The sequence below is a fragment of the Sciurus vulgaris genome, assembly GCF_902686455.1.
Source record: "Sciurus vulgaris genome assembly, chromosome: 7".
Taxonomy (NCBI): domain Eukaryota; kingdom Metazoa; phylum Chordata; class Mammalia; order Rodentia; family Sciuridae; genus Sciurus; species Sciurus vulgaris.
The window spans coordinates 111,284,575-111,297,517 of record NC_136467.1 but is presented as its reverse complement, the minus strand read 5'-3'; the positions used below and the strand labels follow the sequence as shown (position 1 = coordinate 111,297,517).

The 12,943-nt window shown below is 41.4% G+C and overlaps 1 protein-coding gene across 5 annotated transcripts in view; it reads right to left on the bottom strand.

The window, feature by feature from the left end:
• The window catches only part of ADGRF5 (adhesion G protein-coupled receptor F5), a 96,618-nt gene that overhangs the window by 56,869 nt on the left and 26,806 nt on the right, over positions 1-12,943 (bottom strand). For all 5 annotated transcript variants that reach the window (XM_079147143.1, XM_079147139.1, XM_079147141.1 and 2 more), the window contains exon 2: positions 2,545-2,670. In XM_079147143.1, the coding sequence (XP_079003269.1) occupies positions 2,545-2,646 (102 nt within the window). In that variant the 5' untranslated portion in view covers positions 2,647-2,670. The remainder of the gene's footprint in view (positions 1-2,544; positions 2,671-12,943) is intronic.

Sequence of the window (12,943 nt, the reverse complement as noted above, 5' to 3'; positions counted from 1 at the left end):
GGCTTACAAGGGAATTTTATCCAGAGGAGGGAAATTTTATCATAGACTGCAACATGGATGAACCTTGAGGACATTATTACAAATGAAATAAGCCAGCCAAAAAAAGACAAATGTTGCATGATTCTGCTTATATCGTACCTAGTATAGAGAGGGATCAAATTTCATAGAGGCAGTGTAGAAAGGTGGTTGCCAGGGACTGGGGGAGGGATGGGGAAGGGTTGTTGTTCATTGGATAGAGTTTCACATTTGCAAGAGGAAAACAGTTCTGGAGATTGACTATGCAATAATGTGAATGTACTCAACGCTACCAAGATGTACATTTAAAACTGGTTAAGATAATGAATGTTTTGCTATACGTATTGTATCACAATTTTTCAAAAGCCCGAATGTTGCATTTAAGAAAGTAGAAGATCAGCTGTGGAAACTGGGCAGCAGTTTATTGTAGTATAAACTGATCAGGCTAAAATGCATCTCTCCAATGGGGCTCCTCAGCTTTTGGGTTATATGAAGACAGAGAACCTTCAAGGGCAGATCTAGATAGGAAAAGTGGGAGCTTTGCGGGTAGGTAGGCAGTGGGAGTTTCCAGAGAGACAAAGTTCAAATTCCACCAACAACCCTAAGAGGTTAGGTCTTATACCCTGAGCAGCCTGGCAATGGAGGGACTTTTTTCGGGCTTTCACTATAAATAAGATTTGAAGTAGAGGGAGGAAAAAGGAATACTAGAGACCCTGAAACAGAAGAAATCTAACCAAGTTGCAGAGGTCAACTCAAGAGCTGACTTTCTCCCTACATACCTTGAGTGACCATACTGACCCTGTGAATTCAAAAGTATAAAATTTCCCTTCTCTATTTTCATGAGCAAATTTCCACATACTGTAACAGTGGTCCACTTTTAAAAGGGAAAAATTTGCCTTTTTCTCTTCTCCCTCTCCCCATCCCTAACTTGGGGTCAGGGAGCAGATTACTCTTAGCTATCTGTGCTCCACAGGAAGGAGGTATCTGCCAGAGGATTTAGGGAGTGAATATCTCCCAAATTAACAAGTGAATGTTAACACACCTTTAGATGCTCTGGACAACTCCCCCTACTCTGAGTCAGGACACACCTGGAATGCAGCCTGTGTTTCTCCTCTACTAGCAAAGCAATAAACCTCCTTTTTCCTTTTTCTCACAACCATGTTCTCATTATTGAATTGGCATCAGAGACAAGGACTGAGCTTTCGGCAACAAGACCATTGCATAGGTCATACCCTGCATTCTGGAGGCTGAGAGGAGAAACAACATATATACCCACAAAGCCACAAAGTAAGTAGAAAAAAAGACCAAGAAAACTAGGTCAAACAATAAAAGACACCAAAACAGTGGAAGAAAGTGCATAAAATCATGGGAAAAGATACTGATCAAGCATATAAAATATAATATCAAACGTGAATGAATTCTTTCCCCAAATCAAAGTCTAATTTGCTTAAATTTAAGAGAAAAATGGCCAAAAGCTGAAACATATTTTGTTTACCAGAGAACCATTAAAGCAGAATAATACACTATAGGCTAAACAAAAAACTAGCCAAACACAAATAGAAAAGCAGGATTGACAATTGGAATAGAAGACAAAAGATTGAATCAAAAAGTGCCAAGTAGGACAAAGAGAAATATTTTGTAAGACTAAAATGTACCACTTAAGCTCTAAAGATTGTGGTGGGGTAAAATAGAACTATAATATCTGAAAAAAAAAAAAAAAAGAATCAGTAGAAAAAAATGGCATTTCAGTGTGAGACACAAAAATAGCAAATACTGGTGTGGCATTTATTATTAACAGGTATGAGTTTTAGGCCTCTTATCAAATAATTCGATTTTCATAACTATCATAGGAAGTCAGTACTACTACCACCATGGTTCTACTGATGAAGAAGCTGAGATGCAGAATTCCAAATCTTCCAATATTTCCCAACTCATTATATGCCCTGTCTCTGGAGCAGGGAAAAGCCTAAGTAAGGAATAATCAAGAATTCCCGTAAGGAGTAAGGGACACTTGTCACTCCCTTGACTTAAGCTAAACTCTGTGGATCTTCCAAAAGCAAAACAACCTGGACAACTGTTACAAAGGTCTTAAATGATATCCATGAACTCTTGAGCTACAGCAACCTGTGACTATGATATGCACACAGATCAATGTCCTTTGAAATGTGTTCTAGTCTGATGCTCAAGGGGAATCCTTTGAGGGCATATTCTCTGCTCGGTCCTCCAAATCTGCTTTATTGTCATTCAGTGTCACCGCGTGGAAGTCTAGAGGTTATGACTGAGTTAGGTGACCAGCCTGGGAGATCTCTCTCAAGCTGCACTTATGTTCCTTGGTATCACCACTGGTTTCAGAATATGGAAAGACATGGCCCAGTAAATACACTAACATTCATTAACATCCACTCTCCACTTCATTTACAACATTTTCTCAAAATCCCTTCCCAATTTCTTTGAAGAACCATTTTCCTGTCTGTGACAATCCTAGGAAATCAGACAAAGGTGGCAGGGAGCAGACGTGCATTTACTCACTAAAGGATGGACAACAGACTCTAAATCCAAGTTCAGCGTTGCTTGGGAAGAATAAATCACAGCAAACATGAAGCACAAAGTGGTTTTTCTCTGGGATTTCATTTCTTCACATTCAAGTTGTTTGGCCTAAAATGGAAATATGATAAATTTAAATTGACTTAATGATCTATATAAATAGGCTATGACTCATTATTATGAAAACTCCTGGACTTAGTCATAAAAATATAAGTTTATAACATGATAGCATATTATATGATATATATTATTAATATTGTAATATATCTCAGCTGATGTACTTATTTTTAAAACTATTTATAATGCTGGTGATGAAAAATAGACCATTTTTGGTAACCAGATTATTACTGCATTTAAATTGCATGAAACGATCCCAACATCTGGAGACAAAGACAATTTACTTTGGGCAGAATATTTTCCTCACTGACCTTTCTATGCCCATGAGTGTTTGTTCAAAGAACAGTGGACTACGAGACAGAGGAGATGGGTTGGGCTACAGCATCACTATAATTCGCTGTGTCCTTGAGTAGGTCACTTATAGTAGCAGGGTCCAAGTTTCTCCATCTGTAAAATGGAGATAATCATACCTCCCTAATTCGTACACAGAGTTTTCTGAGGCTCAAATGAGATTTAAAATTGTGAAGAGCTCCAGAGATGCAGGCTGCAACCATCGCCATTCTGATGGTCATTGGAATTCCGAGGACTGTCCTCAGAGGGTAGTCATTGAAGGGCAGCCTTAGGGCAGTCACCAGGAAGGTCAGGCCTTCGCCAGGAGTCCAGGGAGCACCAGGGAACCTTGGCCAGGATAACACACTATGTTGGCCAAGATTTATATGCCAGAGAATTGTATTTCAATCACCAGCTGCTGACTGCCGCCTTTTCCTCTTCCCCCATGGAAAACAGGGAAGCAAAAGGTCTTGGAAAACTGACCCAATTAGTAGATCTGGCTATCAAATACATTTTTTAAATTCTGCAACTTGGTGGTTTTGGGAAGATGCTTTGCAATTTTGGTTATGTGTACAGATGTTTTAACATCAGGTGTGTCTGCTGTAGGGAAATCAGAGCAATGCATTACTAAGTTCTCCAACTAGAAGTTCCTTCCTTCCTTATTGAAAAGGAGTCTCTTGTGGGTATAGGAGAGGCTGGTGCAGCCTGCTGACAGCAACTGTCCCTGGGGTGAGTCAGGTATTTAGGAGGCAGCTTCATCTTTTCAGGCCCCATCTTAGTGCAAGTTACTAGCTGGTTCCATACTGAGAAGGGATAGACTGACTAGTTAATGAACCTCCTTAGTACCTGACCCACCGTGAGGTACTTGGACACTAAAGGCACTAAAGCAAGCTTTGTATCTTTCTGTCATTTCTTTATTTTGGCAGTGCATTCCACACCCCCTCCTTTGGTTAGCAAAAATTATACTGTCCCCAAATGGTAATGTCTGGTCCCTTTGTATAGGCCAATGGCAATACTGTTCCATCTTCCCCTTCCCCTGGTATCCCCTGAGACATAGTTCTTGATAAAATCAGTATTCTTCTTTCTGTTGACTCATGTGTTGACTGCTCCCTTCCCCCAAAATCAAAATCCCCAAGAAATGAAGATAAAGAAAAGGCCCCACCACCGGCAGGATACAGAGGAATGATGGGCAGTTGTCAGTTACACAGTAGCAGTGAGGGATTCTCCACTTGAAAGAAAGAAGGACCACTTTGGGGTGGGGGTAGTCACAGTCTCTGACAGTGTGGTGTGGGCTTGAGCAATAGGAACATGATACAACTGGAGATCACTTTGGTTTCAAAGTTGCTGCTATAAAGCTTTGTTAGCTACATCAATAATCTAACACAAACCCTCCAGCTATTAGGTGTGCTCAACTGTGAGGAAGCCAATAGAGACATCAATTCAACTCTCTGGAAGAAAAGCCATAATCTTCTAGTTAAAAACAAGGAGCATGCCCACCCACATTCAAGGCAATTTGTCCTCAGTAGGGCATCTTTGTTAGGAAGCCCCCTACAAGGTCCTATTTGTTCTAAGATTTCTGAAGTAAAGGATGACAAAGACTGAGAGTGACAGAGGGGCAGTGAGAGAAAGAGAAGTATCTGGCATCATTCCCAATCTCTTTCTCTTTTTAAATGAAAATATTAGACACTATCCTGACTCCCTGGCTTCTATAAGCTGGCTACATCTAGGAAAAACTGGGAAACATGACTTAATCCTCTGACTGGCCCTGTAGTGTTGAGCAACTTCCTGATCTCCTCTGACTCTGTTTTCCTGTCTGTAAAGTTTAGAAAGAGGGAGAGCAAAGAAAGCACATGCTGACGTCACATGCCAGGAATAAGTCCTGGGGAATCTCAGAGATGCTGCACTTGGAGGATCAGGGTCTCTTGGCGGTCAGGAATGACATTCTGCATGGTTACGTTTCAGGATCTGTCACTATGTACCTGATCTGTTCTCCCAAGTCTTACAAAACACCAGTGCTCCAGGACAACTCCTTGCTAGAACCCTTCCCACGCCTATTTTATTTGGGGTAAGGAAGTTACTGGGAGAGAAGGAAAAAATAAGCGGGCTTGTGTGTCTGCAAGATCTGAAGCACTTTCACAACGTGGGTTTCATGGGGCTCATGAGGACTGAGAGCCCTCGTGAGATCACCAGGCTGAGAGGCGGCCAGCAGGGCAATGGTGGAAGCATTTCTGGAAATAAGTGGCTTGCTAAACTCTGAGCGGCTCCGCCTCCGCGTGTCCTCCCCGCTCCTCCCATCCTCCCCGCTCCTCCCACGCCCTGGCTCACACACCCTCGCCCCTCAGTGTCTTGGATGAGAAAACTAAGGCAACGCAGGGGCTGAATATCTCAAAATCAGAGAGGAACTGAGTGGTCTGAACTCCCGAGATCAGCAGTGATTCTAGAAATTCTAAACAATAGTATTGTCCTATAGTCAGGCAGACCATCTATGATGGAATGGCGAATAGTGTTGGAGGTGGTGATGATCATAAAACCCAGTCATTGTTCCGTGTGCACTATGTTCCAGCAAGGTGCTAAGGTGCTAAACTCTCTGCAAGAACTGTGTCACTCAATCCTCTCCCTAAGCCTACATCTCTACTAAATTATCCCCATTTTTCAGATATGGAAATGGGAGCTTTGTTAGTGGCTCACTAAGACCATACTACAGATATGTGGTAGTGGCAAAATTATAAATTAAACAATCTAATCTCCTGGGGAAAAGCTACCATTTCATTTGAACTAAGAGATCTTCTTGGCTGGATATGAACAAGAGTAAAAGGAAATTTTTTCTGTATATATAAACACCTCATTAGAAATTGGAAATATGAGTTCTAATCTCATTTTGCCATCAAAAGCTGTGTGACATGGGGCATGCCACTTCACCTCTCTGAGTCTGAGTTTTCTTATTGGCAAAGCCAGAGATTTGACTGAACTCAATGATTTCAAAATTGGGGTATAAGAACTGGCCTTCAAAGTTCCCATTACTGTTCTAAGAATCTAAATTCCTTAGAGTTATTTCGCTTGAATGCAACCTCACTTGGATTATCTTCTGGGCCTCACTGTAACCATCTCTTACATTTATTCAACCCACCTCTGACCTGCTACATAGTCCAGGCCCTCCCTGCCCCATTTGCACCCTAGTGATAGCTGTCGTCATTTGCCTCTCTGCCCCATCTCTGCATGAATGCAAGATTGACCTTCAGGAAATATCTTTTCCCAGGTTACTCCCTGTTAGTTCCTTGCTGCTTTCAGAATAAAGATAATCACTCATTCTTACGGGTACTCTAGGTCTTCCATGACCTGGATTTTATTTTTAAGAGTCAGCATATCAATAAGCATCCATCACATTTTCTTCCAAAATCGGTTGCTTTTTCAGACTCTAAAATAGGGCTAGAGATTTTCCCATGTTCATGCAAAAGTTAAAAAAAAAAAAAAAAATCTTGAGATTTAATCATGGGGAAAGAGAGAAATCATTATTTTCAAACTATTTTTCAGTGTTTGACAAAAGTAAAAAAAAAAAAAAAAAAAATCCTGAAATTTATTTGGTTTACTAATCTCCATTCCTTCTTGTTCCCTAGGCCCAGCACAATCACTGTATACTCAAATTCTACTCATCCTTCAGTGCCCTGGTAAAAGGCTTCCCCTAGACGAAGGCTCCAGGCATGTGTCCCCACTTCCCCTAAAACCTACCCAGACTTAATGTAGGCGGTCAGCCTCCTGCTTCTATTAGGTTTATCACTGTAAATTTTCCATGAAGAAAACCTGTTTATTCCCTCACTTATCTATTCATTTATAAGTCTGTTCACTGAACAAACATTAGTTAACTCCAGCTAAGTGCCAGGTGTTCCACTAGGTGCAGGGGAAATAGTAGTAAACAGGGCAATGATCCCTGTGTCCATGGAGCTTGGAGTCTAACGGATAAATGGTCATTATTAAAGAAAGAATTACTCAATTTTCTACCAAGGGAAAGTGCTACCAAGGAGAAAAATAAAAATACTAATATTTCTTGATCACGTACTATGTACCAGGAACTGATGTGAGCACTGGCTGTATTAACTTACTTAACCTTTACAGCACTAATGAAGTGGTTATACTATGGTATCTAACTAATAGCATGAGAGAAAATTAACTGGGCTTTTGAGTGGTTAAATAATTTACATGAGTCAGAAGTTCAAGCTAAAGAGCCTAACTCAAGGACACTGTCACTCAGTCCTCTCAAGGATCCTTTTAACCACTGAGCTGAACTGTCTAAAAAAGAACTGGAGCTGTAGGTCAGTAGTTGAGCACTTACATAGCATATGCAAGACCCTGGTTTGATCAGCACGGCAAATAAATAAATAAATAATCTAAAGCAGAGGGATGTGAGCTGGTCTTAGAAGTGTGTGGAAGGTGTCCCAGGGGAGGCATTTAATTGAGATGAAGCATGAATTGGAGTTAGCTGAAAACAAAAGGGGAGGTGGGAAGGAGAGGAGTAAGGGGCTTCTAGGTGGAAAACAGATCATGTGTAAAGGCTCTGAGGTGTGGGAAAAGCACTGGTCAAGGCACTGCAGGAAGTTCAGGGTGGATGGAACACTGAAAGGAAACAGAAGACCTGTTTGGAGTGAGGTGAACTGAGTCCTGGGCCTGGTAGTTGCAACAACAGGATTGGGTAAGATTGATTAAGGAGACTGTTGAGAGTAGGGAAGAAGCCCCGGGACCCAATTTCACATAATTCCAACCATTTGAGGTCCAAAGAAGATGATAACACCAAGATGTTTGGGAATGAAATTAGAGAGGCAGGAGGTAAAGAAGGTGAGTAGAGTCATGGAAGCTGGGAGGGTTGAGTGTCAAGAAGGAAGGCATGTTCATTTATGTCCAAGGATGCTAAGAGGTCCATGAAGGAACTGAGATTGCTTATTGGGTTTGGAGACATGATAAATTCTTATCAAGGGGGAATCTCATTGGGAAGAGGTGTAAAGGGTGTGGGAAGTGAGGACTTGGAGATGGTGAGCCCATGAGACTCAAAAAATTTGGTTTAAAGTGGGAGAGACAGTGGAGGTTCTTCCCATGTGTAAGCTACTTAGCTTTCATCTCACATACATAGGTGATGTTATAGCATAGCTTTCCCTTTAAGAAAGGAACTAATCCTAATGCATGCTAGGATAATATCAAGGGAAGCATGCTTTGTACCAACCCTTGGCCTATGGCTGGCTAACTAGACAAGTTTTTGTTCTCTTCGAAAGAAACAAAAGGTCTAACTCCTTACCTCCCTCTACCCCCATATTCTAGTGTACAAACGAGGCACAGGCCACTCTTCATTTAAACATGTACTTATCAAAATTGAGACTAGGTTAAGAGACTGAAAATAGATATATACATATATCATTCTACTACTAGAGAATAATTCAAAACAGAGTTGCCAATGGTGGTTGATGGATTGTAGTACCAAATTTCTGTAGGATTGTACGTTTGTCAGCTCTTTGTCACTGTGACAAGACACCTGAAAAGAACAACTTAGGAAGGAAAGATTTATTTTGGCTCATGGTTTCATAAGTTTCAGGTCATGGTTGGCTGACTCCAAGGCAGAAACATCATGGTGGAAGGGCATGGCAGAAGGAAGCAGCTCGGCTCTTGGCAGCCGGGAAGCAGAGAGGAAGAAATAGAGTGAAGGTCCAGGGACAAGATACAGTCCCCAGAGGCACACCCCCCGGGATCTAGTTCCTCCAACAATGCCCCACCTGCCTAATTTCCACCACCTCTAGTAGTCCATTCAAATTATTAATCCATCAAGTGTATTAATTCACTGATGAGGTGAAAGCCCTCATGATCCAATCATTTTCTAAAGGTCCCATCTCTGAATGTTGCTGCACTGGAGAGCAAGCCTTCAATACATGAGACTGGGGAACATTCCAGATTCAATCTACAGCAGTCATTGCAAACTTGGCTGAGACTACTACTCTTTGCTCATTTCCATGAGGCTGCAATAAGGATAGGATGTCATCAGTAACCTCCCTCCTGAATTGTAGTGTATATTAAAAATCCTCAAGTGCAACTTTAAGAGCCTGCCTTCATCAGATATGTATTTTCAATTGTAGAAATAAGACTTATCTTTGCAGGCCTTATTTAATTAGATGATTCATCCCTTGCACATGCAGAACTATAAGCTAAATATTTATTTAACACACACACAAAACACAATACCAATTAAAGAACTGTATTGAAGTTGTTTTTTTCTTCCCTATTTAATTTTTCTTCGCTTGAAATAACGTTCTGTGGCAGCATTGTGTCAGAGTGGCTCAGCACTATCAGATTGCAGAGAACATTTGTTTGTACACAATGGGATCAAGTTTTCCAAAACACACTGCACATGTGGGCCATGTTGATAACCTTTTATCCTTCTTTCCCTGTTGTAAGTCACCAGGGGATTTTAACCTTTAAGCAAAAGATTGCTATCTTTATGAAAACACTAAGTTCAACTCTGCTCCTATCTAGTCTATCTTGTTGCCCTAATTTATCATGTGGAGGGGTTTCCCGATGCCAGGCAAAACAATGCCAGGCGTGCATTCCAACTGCACATGGAGGGCAGCCCTGCACTTGGCTGCAGGGCTGGATCAAGAATCACAGGGCCTGGGAGTAGGTTTAGGCTTTACCATGCTGTGGTTCTTCTGTTGACTAGCTGAGTAATTTAACAATGATATAGACCAATCAGAAGAGTTTCTGGCCTCCATCTAGAGCACAGGCCTGGGGTTTGCTGCTGGGCCAGACATTAGCAACTCTATTGCTGAATAGCAGGGAGATCTAGGGAAGATCCCAGGGAGGTGGGGCTGGTGGCTGAGCAGAGGTGGGGAAAGGAGGCACTCTGGGGGCTTAAGATAGAATTTATTCACCTGGTTTAAAATATTCCAACATTTTAATCGCTTGAAGGACCATCTTAGCCTTCTGTGGCTCCTTGCTATATTGCCCTTGGCCACACCATTGAGACCTGGCATTGCTGTCCATGGCTGTGACTTTACTTCTCTTAAATGTTTATTTTTCCCTTTAAAGATTTTGTTAGACTTTAATGATAAGGCATGTGCTATTCAAAATGAAAAAAAAAAAAAAAAAAAGTATGACTTTTTTCCTTGAAAAATACAATACCCCTACCATTCTTTGCTGTTCCAAGATTTCTTTAATTTAATCAATCTGACTTCAGTCTTCATTATGAAAAGAACTTAATGAAGATGAGCTCAGAAAGGTACTTCCCTAGCTCCCCACCCTAGCTCCCCATCCATCATCCCAGTCCCCTGGCTCCTGCTGGGTACTGCTGCCATCTTTGGTCCCCTCCTCTCTGCCACGCCCTCTTCCTTTTCTGTTTCTCCTATTGCTCCAGTTTCTGCTTCTCTCCTTCTCTTTCCACCACTCCATCCCTCTCATCTTAAAACCACCACATGGTGAGCCCTACTAAATACTTCTCCTTGGTCCTGGCTTTTCTCCTTTGATGCCCTTTCTCTCAGGAGCTTGTCTATTTTTATAGTTTCAACTATCAATTTATGTGAGCATTCCCAAAACTTTATTTCCACCCTGGCCTCTTTGCTAAATATTAGGTACTCATCTTCAACTGTGCTATTTCCCCCTGCGTCTAAATTGGACTCATCTAAAGCTGAACTTGCTTCTCTCTACCACTGTCTCTCCTGACCTATCTTGCCTGAGACTTACCAACTGACAGCTTCATTCGCTATCTTCCCAACTCTCGGCCCCATGGGGGTTCTTGGACGCAAGAAGCAAGGCAGGAGTAGGAGCCCCCAGTCAATCAGTCACTGAGTCCTATCAAGGACTTGTCATGGGCACTCTGAGAGCTCTTGTTCTTCTCCAGGGCCAGCCTATTGGCTTGGAAGTTATCCCCTCACACCGGGATGGATGGTTGCAGAGACCTCCTGAATGGACTCCTCTCTCCTTTAACCCTGACACAGTCTAGCACAACAGCAGCTGGTAAATCTCTCTAGAACACTATTTTCCCTAGATGGCCAATATATCCTATTCAAGTACTTTAAACATTCTCAAATGCCCTGGGGTGTTCAGATTGCTTCCTGACAAGCCTGAGCACCACAGCCTAACATACAGCCAGCTCTGCCTCATTTTTCTACCATTAACCCCTGGATAGAGAACAGACTAACCCACTCACAAGTTTTTTATTGTACCCTCTTTTGCAACATCGATCATACATACTGACAGTAACTGTTGTTTGAAGATTGCCACCTCTCCGCCTCTTTTCACACTGTTCTCAGAGAGTGAAATGCTCTATTCCTTCTTAGCTTCACTCATCATTTCAAATCTTGTTTTTTCACTTAATAACAATAGCAAAAATGTATTTCATGTCAGGCATTAGACAAAATACTATGCAGGTTCTAGACTCAATCCCAACAATTTTATATTGTGAGAACTATTATTTCCCCCATTTTTCAGCTAAAAAATTGAGGCTTGGGTAAAGTAAGTAACAGCGCAGGTCATACAGCAAGTAGCTGAGTTTATTGCCAATGTCTGAATGTTTAACTTTTATAGCATGCTGCTGTTGTCTTCTCCAGAGATAATTCTCTGCACTTCACTGTATTTTTCTTCTCAGCTACTTATCTGGTTACACTGTTGTGTTCTTTGTAGTGTGGCACACAAATTAGGCATATAGGCTCTGAAGTCAGACTGCCTGAGATGGAATTCTAACTCCACTGCTTCCCAAGGCATGTGCCTTAAGCAACTGACTTAACCTTTGTGTGTTCCCTTATTTCTAAAATAGGGATTATAATAATACCTGAGACACAGGATTATTGGAACAACTAAATCAATGAACAATCATTGCAAAGTGCTGAGCATGCCTAGCATGCAGTAAGCACTCATCAGTATCACTTATTAGGATTCTCGGTGCCAGCACCTTGCCTTCCATGAGGCATCTAAGCTAATTACAGGAAAGGATTCTCTGCCTTTGAAATTCCACAGCATTTGCAAGTCTCTCTAGTGTAGGTAATTTCACTAGGCTGTGATTTTAAAGGTTTCACTTTTGTGATCATCTTTTAGGAAATAGGCAAGATTCCAGTTCTCTCAACCATCATGAGCAGAGTGATAGGATGTGATTTGAAGTGCTGAGCTGGTAAATAACTCATGCATTCATGGTGTGCCGGTAGCCAATGCATATATTTAACAATTCTTCCAGGAGAACTCACTCTGCAAAAACTCACAGGCACTAGGGGAAATGAGATCCATTCAGAAGACCCCCACCTCTGGCGCTCTTTATAACAGAGAAAACATTTCATGACAAGCATTACCAATTTGAACTATATCAAGAAATGTCAGAGTAGAAAAGAGACACATTTTATAATTTATAAAACAGTCCTGATTTATTGGTTATTCACATTTAATTCAATTCAGAGAGTGGCAGATGCAAAGAATGATTAGTATTTCTTTTTTTCCTTTTCTTGGGATTGGGACACAACACAAGGTGACCTTGTAAAATGTATGAGCCCCATAGTTATGCATGAGAAGAGCACATATTGTTTGCCTAGGAAGTTTCATTGGATTCTGTAAAATCCGCAAGTTACAGGGAGCAAGGCCTCAGTAGGGTTAACACTCTGCATTGAGATTATTAATCAAATTAGCCACCAATCTGGAGAAAAGACAAAGGCAGACAGCTTTAACAAAATGGTGTACTATTGAATCTCTAAAACCAGCAGAGCCAAGTGGAGAAATCTTAAGGCAAGAAAATACAAACTAGCACCTGAAAGTATTTTGTAGCTCCTCTTGGGTTTAATGTTGCTGCTTGGTACCATCTTTCTAAAGTCTCTGTCCATGACCCATATTATTTTTTTTTATTCACTCGTCTTTTAACAATATATAGGGGATGGAGGCAGATCGAACAGGCCACCTCAGTAGAATGTGGAGGTGCTTGCCTGTAATC